The sequence below is a fragment of the Bombina bombina genome, chromosome 5, assembly GCF_027579735.1.
Source record: "Bombina bombina isolate aBomBom1 chromosome 5, aBomBom1.pri, whole genome shotgun sequence".
Classification (NCBI taxonomy): Eukaryota; Metazoa; Chordata; class Amphibia; order Anura; family Bombinatoridae; genus Bombina; species Bombina bombina.
Window position 1 is genome coordinate 573,091,811 of NC_069503.1, and position 9,064 is coordinate 573,100,874.

Below are 9,064 nucleotides of genomic sequence, written 5' to 3' on the forward strand. Positions count from 1 at the left end.
CATTTCCTCATAAATATACCTCTCAGATTTATTGGATATTAGCACTACTCCCTACCTGTACCCCAAACCTATCTTCATCTCTATACCTCATACACTAGACCGCTCAGTAGCCCGTAAAAACACTTCACTTAAAGTGACGTGATTCATCATAGGGCTCCTCCCCCTTCCCCCCCCCTAGATTTATTCATCTCTCCCAGTATACTTATCTAAAGCGGCTCTTGACCGCTGAATACCTCAAATTTTCCTCAAATTTCTCACAAATTAGTTATACGTAACATAAATCTCATCTGTAGCTACATATATCACCTACTGGTAAACCCATTCCTAGACTAACTGATCCGGGGAAACTTACATTACCTTCATTCCCACCCCACGTACCCCTACCCCTCCCCCCTTACCTACCCCTCAATCATGAATAACATCCGACTTGTCACCCTCAACACCAAAGGACTTAACTCCCCTACAAAACGCAGCCTCCTCAACAATTATCTTTATAAAAATAACATAGACATAGCTTTCATCCAAGAGACGCACTGGGCCTCCAACTCAGGAATTTCCCATACTACACGCCGCTACCCCATAGTACTTGAAGCCACATATCCCTCAAAATCCAGAGGAGTAGCGATATTTCTTAGCAAAAATGTCCTATATGAACCCATATATCTTGAGTGTGATCCTGCAGCTAGATTTATTCTCCTAGTATGCAAACTTAACAAGCAGACAGTTACTTTAGTTAATCTGTATGCCCCTAACTCTAAGCAGGTTAGATTTCTCAGATCACTCCTCAGATCAGTCTTAGCAGTGAAACAAGGGGAACTAATTATAGGCGGAGATTACAATTTACTCTGGGATATCCATTTAGACAGAACTGGCCCAAGAAACAATCATAACGAAAGAAACACACAATCACTCTCCAAAGCTTTTCAGACATTAATGGCACAACATGATCTTTATGACATATACAGATCGTTCCACCCACAAGAGAAAGATTTCACTTTCTACTCTGCACCTCATAAATCACATTCACGCATAGACTATTTCTTTTCAAGCGCCACATTACTTGCACAGGTATCCTATATCAAAATCACTGCGATAGCATGGTCAGACCATGACGCCCTACATCTGCGGTTAGGCCCATCCCTCTCACCTAACTCCCCTCCTACCTGGCGCCTACAGGACTGGACCATTACTGACCCGACCTTGAAGCTAGAACTACAATCCAAAATTATTGATTACCTTCGTATAAACGACGATAATCAAACTTCAGTCCAGAATCTTTGGGCTGCGCTTAAAGCAGTTATGAGAGGTCACCTCATTCAGACCGAGGCGGCTGCCCGCCGGAAAGGCAACATAACCCTCTCAGCCTTAAACATGCAGCTGAGGCAGTTAAGAACCTCACTTGGACTCCAGTACACTCCGTCAGTGAATCGCCAAATAGCAGACATCACAAAACAAATCCAACACCTAGAAATCCACAGAACACATAAACTCCTAGAGCGATTCAAGAGAATATACTACCACCAAAGCAACAAAGCTACCACCTTGCTAGCATCAAAACTTAAACATCAGACTGCTCAATCACGTATCATGGCCATTCATGACCCAAATGGCAAACTAGTCTACTCTCCCCTTGACATAGGGAACTCATTCAGACAATTCTACCATACCCTATATAATATAGGGGACTCGCAAGACATACAGGCTTGCCCTACTGAGGAAATAACTTCCTATTTGGAAAACCTCTCTCTCCCCAGACTTAACCCAGAAATCGCTCAGACTTTGACAGCGCCAGTTACACCAGATGAAATACAGAAAATCATACAATCCATGAAACTTGGAAAGTCTCCTGGCCCAGATGGCTTCACCGCGAGATTTTACAAGACCTTCCAACACTTGCTTACTCCCCTCCTTTCTAGACTCTGTCAGGAAACTATGGGTAAAAGCTCATTCATGACAGAATACTTGGAAGCCACAATAGTAACAATTTTAAAGCCAGGTAAACCCCCAGATCAGTGTTCTAGCTACCGCCCAATCTCCTTATTAAATTTAGACACTAAAATCTATGCCAAATTATTAGCTAATAGACTCTCAGCAGTTATTCCGACCCTCGTAAACTACGACCAAGTAGGCTTCATCCCACATAGAGAGGGCCCAGATGCGACAAGACGCATCCTGAATCTTCTGCACTTTGCCTCGACACGTGAGATTCCCCTTCTGGCCCTGTCTTTAGATGCCGAAAAGGCGTTTGACAGGGTCAGATGGGACTATCTTTGGAAAACAATGGAATCCTTTCAAATCCCAGACTCATTTATACTTGCGGTCAAAGCTCTCTACTCCAGCCCCTCAGCGAACGTGCGAGGAGTGGGATTCCAGTCCTCCCCATTTATAATAACCAATGGCACAAGGCAGGGGTGCCCACTGTCGCCCCTGCTGTTTGCCTTGGCTATCGAACCCCTAGCCCGAGAGTGTCAGGCCTTAACATTGGAACACAGACCCATACTATCTCACTATATGCCGACGACATTACCCTTTTGTTATCCTCACCTAGTGACTCCCTCCCTCCTGTCTTTGAGATTATAGAAAAGTTTGGTAAATTGAGCTATTACAAGCTTAACATCTCAAAGACAGAGGCCCTCCCCATACACATACCACCTAAGATCCTTACCTGCCTGCAAAGAAAATACCAATTCAATTGGAATGACTCTACCCTTAAGATCTTGGGAATCATCCTCAGCCCAGACCCATCAATAACCATTACCCGCAATTACACGGACAGACTCCTAGAATTCAGGAAACTATTAGACACATGGGAATTCCATGAAATATCCTGGACTGGTCGCATTACTGCAATAAAGATGTCCTTTCTCCCTAAAATCTCCTATCTCTTCAGATCCATACCGTACAATATCCCTAGACCCGCCCTAAACAAATTACAGAGCCTGATGACGTCTTACGTCTGGAGGGGCAATAGACCCAGAACCTCTAAGCGAACCTTGGAGAAACCAGTTGAACAAGGAGGCCTTGCCCTCCCAAACCTTATAAACTATTACTACGCAGCTAGACTCTCACACCTGTTAGCCTGGAATAACCCAGATCACCCCTCCAAGTGGCGGATGATCGAATCGGAACTCCTCCCAACCCCACTCACTTTGTCGGATCTCCTCTGGATCCCACCCCACCATAGACAACACCTGAACATTACTCTCCAAGTATTTAAACACGCATATCAGTTATGGGACCAGGTTCGACATAACCCTGCCATATCTCCTTATCCTTCACCCATGCTCACCATCCCGGGAGTGTTGTATTGCCTACCAGATTCTCACCCTGAAGCATGGCGACACAGACAGATACAGTCAGTGACAGACTTTTATGAAAACGACAGCTGGCTCTCACATCCCAATCTTTGCTGTAAATACCAAATCCCTCTTAATCTTAGTTTTGAAGCATATCGCCTAAGCACACGCTTACGCACATGGGGATATCCAAAGACAAAACTCAGACGCCCAACATCATGGGAGTCCATGTGGCAGCAAGCATCAAACGTCTCACACCCCCTTTCCGCACACTACAACTTACTCAACAATAAATCCACTCCACACAAAATCTCACAACACATAGCCTGGGAAAGAGAACTGGGTTTCTCTGCAGACCTTGACACATGGCAGTCTAGAATCATGATAACTAAAAAGCTGATACATTCCGCTACTCTCTGGGAGTTACATTATAAAATCCTTGTCCGCTGGCATCTAGTCCCAACCACTTTACACAGAATCTATAACACCCGCTCTCCTACATGCTGGAGACACTGCCAACACTTAGGTACTGCACAACATATCTGGTGGTCTTGCCCAGTCATTCAGCCACTCTGGAAAAAAGTATATAGTCTCCTCCACACCTTGGGAATTCCCATACAGTACACTCCAGTGACTGCACTGCTCCACCTTCAGATGACAAACCTCACCACCCCAAAAGAAGCCCTTGCAATATATGTCCTCCTGGCCACAAAGCTAACGCTAGCCAGATCATGGAGGAATGAGAACCCCCCATCCTTCTCCCAAACCTTGGCCGTAGTCCAATATCTTGGACAAATGGAGCAGTATTCCTACAAGGCTCTAGACAAAGTCGATTCTTTCTTTGAGATCTGGTCCCCCTGGCTTACGAAATTCCCAGACTGGAACACTCGTCCAATCACGAACCCTCAAACTTAGACACTCCATTCCTTCCCCCCCCCCCCCCACCTCTCTATCTTTCCCCCGGACAGCATACTATTACTTCACTCTCATAATAATATCCAGTATCCTCACCCAATACCTCCTATAATAGCTACACATATGCATTTTGTTTGTTTGTTTTTTGAAATAACTAAGTATATTGATTTTACATATTCCAAACCCACCCCCCCATTAAAGGAAAAAAAAAAAACGAATTGAGTTCATAGTTAATTGTAACATGGGTTCTGCTCACCCTACAACCCCACATCACAATGAGATACTGAGATGTCATGCCTTACTCTGTATTATTTTCTTTGGATATGATGATAACCATCTCAACGCGATGTTCAAATTGTAATTATTTACTCAATGTTCTTCTTACCCAAATGTTACTGTTCTACTTCTCATTTGACTCAATAAAAAATTTTGCTTGAAAAAAAAATAAATAAATACAAAGTTGCCTGTAAAATAAATATTAATCCTAAAATAGCTACAATATAATTATTATTTATATTGTAGCTATATTAGGGTTTATTTTACAGGTAAGTATTTAGCTTTAAATAAGAATAATTTATTTAATAAGAGTTAATTTATTTTGTTAGATAAAAATTATATTTAACTTAGTGGGGTGTTAGGGTTAGGGTTAGACTTAGCTTTAGGGGTTAATAAATTTATTAGAGTAGCGGTGAGGTCCGGTCGGCAGATTAGGGATTAATACTTGAAGTTAGGTGTCGGTGATGTTATGGAGGGCAGATTAGGGGTTAATACTATTTATTATAGGGTTAATGAGGCGGGAGTGAGGCGGATTAGGGGTTAATAACTTTATTATAGTAGCGGTGAGGTCCGGTCGGCAGATTAGGGGTTAATAAGTGTAGGTAGGTGGCGGCGACGTTGGGGGGCGGCGACGTTAGGGGGGGCAGATTAGGGGTTAAAAAATATAATATAGGGGTCAGCGGTGTTAGGGGCAGCAGATTAGAGGTACATAGGGATAACGTAGGTTGCGTTAGTGTGCGGTCGGCAGATTAGGGGTTAAAAAAATTTATTAGAGTGGCTGCGATGTGGGGGGACCTCGGTTAAGGGGTACATAGGTAGTTTATGGGTGTTAGTGTACTTTAGAGCACAGTAGTTAAGAGCTTTATGAACCGGCGTTAGCCCAGAAAGCTCTTAACTCCTGGCTTTTTGCTGCGGCTGGAGTCTTGTCGTTAGATTTCTAACGCTCACTTCAGCCAAAACTCTAAATACCCGCGTTAGAAAGATCCCATTGAAAAGATAGGATACGCAAATGGCGTAAGGGGAACTGCGGTATGGAAAGTGAGCGTTAGACCCTTTCCTGACTGACTCTAAATACCAGCGGGCGGCCAAAACCAGCGTTAGGAGCCCCTAAAGCTGGGTTTGACGGCTAACGCAGAACTCTAATTCTAGGCGATAATGATTTAGGTATATAAGTTATAACCATTACATTCTAAACAATAATAAATGCAGCACAAACATAACACAGCACATGTACACTATACCCCCGTTCTATTTATTAAAAAAAAAGTTATACACATCTTTCTATGTTTTTGTAACATAAGTTAATTGCACATCACCTATAACCATCCCAACACACTGTAAACATAGATTTTCAACATATACTGTATGTGTTTCAGCTGTGTATTAATTAATAAGCATGTACACCTGACATTTAATTGTCTTTTATCTGGTGGTTGGTATTTTAAAAATATATATTTTAATTTAACAGATAAACAACAGGTTAGCAAATACAGTGACATTTTTACATGTTTTCTGGGGGGGGGGGTGTTTCATTACTTATACAGTATGCTGACTATATTTACATAATTTATTTTGCAAAAAAAACATTAAAAAAAACTGAGATTATCTCCAATGATAAATAAAACAAACATATTTTGACCAACCTGGATGTTTCTTATGGCTTCTATCAAAAAGTCAGCACTCACAAAAGTTGAAAGACATAAAAAAAAAGCAAAAAACAGCAACAGATGACCCATTTTGGAAACAACTGATTTGTAACAAGCACAGAGAAAGTTTTATATTAGTGACCTAAACACAATACGTTAATGAGTAATATAACATCAAATATTGCTTCAGATCCATGTCTGATAAACTATCATTCATGGTCATGAGACAAATATGAGCTAAAGAGGATTTTTTTTATTGACTGAGCAGCTGCCCTAGATTTGCAAATCCATTTTTCTCGTCTCATCCATATTGAGCATAACATACTTTATTAAAAAACATTTTCCTTTGTTGTCTTTTATTAAAAAAGTCTGTCTTTCTTGTTATGGTTAATCTATTTCACAATTAACTCATTATTTATTTATTTATAAAATATTTTACCAGGAAGGATACATTGAGATTTCTCTCATTTTCAAGTATGTCCTGGGTCCACAAAACATTGCATTGATACAATAGGGTACAATAAAATTCAAAACCATTAATAATACACAATATATTCAAACATTTTACATAGAACAGGTAGGAATATATAATCAACCATGACAGGTGCATTCTGTTTTGAGATATGTAGAGAGGGATCTCTTAAAGAATTCTAGGCTTGGGGAAGGTTTGAAAGTGTGCGGGAGGTCATTCCATAACTGTGGCGCTCTGTAGGAAAAGGAGGATCGATCTGCTTTCTTTTTGCATTGAGGTAAACTAAATAATGTACTAGTACTGGATCGGAGGTTATAGGAGGTGGGAATAGCTGGGGACGGGAGAGCATTCTGCTCAGATAGGGTGGGAACTTCCCAGAAAGGCTCTTAAACACAAGATGGAGGCAGGAAAGATGGAGGTTGCGTCTGGATTCCAGCGTCAGCCAGTTTAGTTCTTTTAGCATGTCACAATGGTGGATCCTGTAGTTACATTGTAGCACAAAGCAGCAGAACGAGTTATACAATGTATTAAGTTTATTAAGGTGAATATGCAGTGCAGGTGTGTATACTACGTCCCTGTGATCCATGATAGGCATCAGCATTTGTTGTACAATCTTTTCCTTTACTGTAGGGCTGAGGCAAGATTTGTTTCTGTACAGGGCACCTAATTTTGGATAAAGTTTAGATGCAAGTTTTTCTATGTGGAGGCCAAAAGATAGATTAGGGTCTAATAACATACCCAAGTATTTGAAAGAGTGGACTGCGGTAAGCGTGCAATTGGATTTTGTTTTGATGCGTAGGTGGGAATTTTGTAATTTGTGTAATTTAGGACCCGTTCCAAAGATCATTGTGACAGTTTTGTCAGTGTTTAAGAAGAGTTTGTTTTTTGAGATCCACTTTTCTACCTCTGTGAACTGGTCTTGGAGCACTGTTTCAAGATGCGGCAGATCAGATTTGTTTGCATAGATTACCGTGTCGTCTGCGTACATGTGTACAGTTGAGGATTTGCAGACATTTGGCAGATCATTTATAAATAATGTGAATAGTAGGGGTCTGAGAATAGAACCTTGGGGAACACCACACGTGACTGGGAGAGGGAGGGAGTCACTGTTAGAAACGGAGACATATTGTGATCGATCCGATACATATGATCTAAACCAGGTTAACAGACAATCAGCAATACCAGAGTTTTTTAGTTTGAGCAGTAGTATGTTGTATCCAAGACAGTATAACATGAAAGACAAAAGCGCAAAAAGAGGGGATTCAAGCGTAATTAGTTAAAAAGTGCTGTCTTGCACAAACATAGACTTCTACTCACCAGAGTTAGTATGAAAATAAGCCTTTATTGATACAATCTTTAAAACGATACTCTGTGTCCCAAGTACAAACAATCCGTTTCCCAAGGTAATTGGCAGCTGGAAGTTCTTATATGCAGGACACAACCTGCGGCAGGCGTAGCCGGCTTGCCCACCCTCAGCTAATTACTCTAAGGTTGCGGATCTTGGGACCGGTGGTAGATTAACCCCAACGTGTTTCCCACGGTATTCGCCAGGCTTTCTCAAGAGGATCTGGATAAGCACAAACGGATGTCGGGCTTCTGTGTAATTCACACCTAAATACCCGTATGTTTAAAGTTAATACGCCCACTCTGGAGGCTTGGTATTTATCTCTGCATTTCATTGGTTAGTTTTACCGGTACATTTAAAAACACATACAATGTGAGTTAATAAAACGATTCATGCATATTTCTTAACCAAGATAAGAATTCCATTGAGGCTCAGTATATACGGTTATTGTATGAAACTGTTAGCTAATTTGAACGCACCTTAGCTTTTATATAGAGAGTTCTTTCCTTCTCTCCGTGCATTCTCATTATTGTTAAAGCTTTTAAGGTGGTATTGTGCAACCTCATATTTTAAGTTGGTATTCTATTTGCATGATATCTTAAAAGAACATATATAAAAAAATTCATAAACAATTCCCACAGGATTATACACATTAAAATTACAATTACATACAAAATGTTTTTTAGAACAATAAAAACAAATCAATTAATTTTAAAACATTAAAATTCTAAATGCATTTATAATTCATAGGGATTCTCTAAAACATATTTTGTTACTTCAAGGGTTTTATAAAAGATTAAATAAAATACATATATAACATTTGATATCATAATCCAATATTATAATTATAATTAATACCTAATATCTGACCTTTTTTAATACTGTTATCCTTTCCTATTTACATATATGCCGCCACATCTATATCAATATTAAGACCAGCAGGGTGTAGGGTTTTAAGTTTATAAATCCAGTATGTTTCTAGTTTCCGTAGTTCCAACAGTCTATTGTGTATATGTGGCGATATCCACCCTATTACCTGTACTCTTAAAGAGACAGGATCACTGTTATGATACTCATAGAAGTGTTTTGCTAGATTGTGTTTCAATATTTTTTC

At 40.3% G+C, this 9,064-nt stretch overlaps 1 protein-coding gene across 1 annotated transcript in view; it reads right to left on the reverse strand.

Moving 5' to 3' along the window:
- The window catches only part of LOC128660591 (inter-alpha-trypsin inhibitor heavy chain H3), a 372,698-nt gene extending 366,470 nt beyond the window's left edge, over positions 1–6,228 (reverse strand). Inside the window, exon 1 of the mRNA XM_053714518.1 lies at positions 6,131–6,228. Within this exon, the coding sequence (XP_053570493.1) occupies positions 6,131–6,223 (93 nt within the window). The 5' untranslated portion in view covers positions 6,224–6,228. The remainder of the gene's footprint in view (positions 1–6,130) is intronic.
- Positions 6,229–9,064: the final 2,836 nt, after the last annotated feature.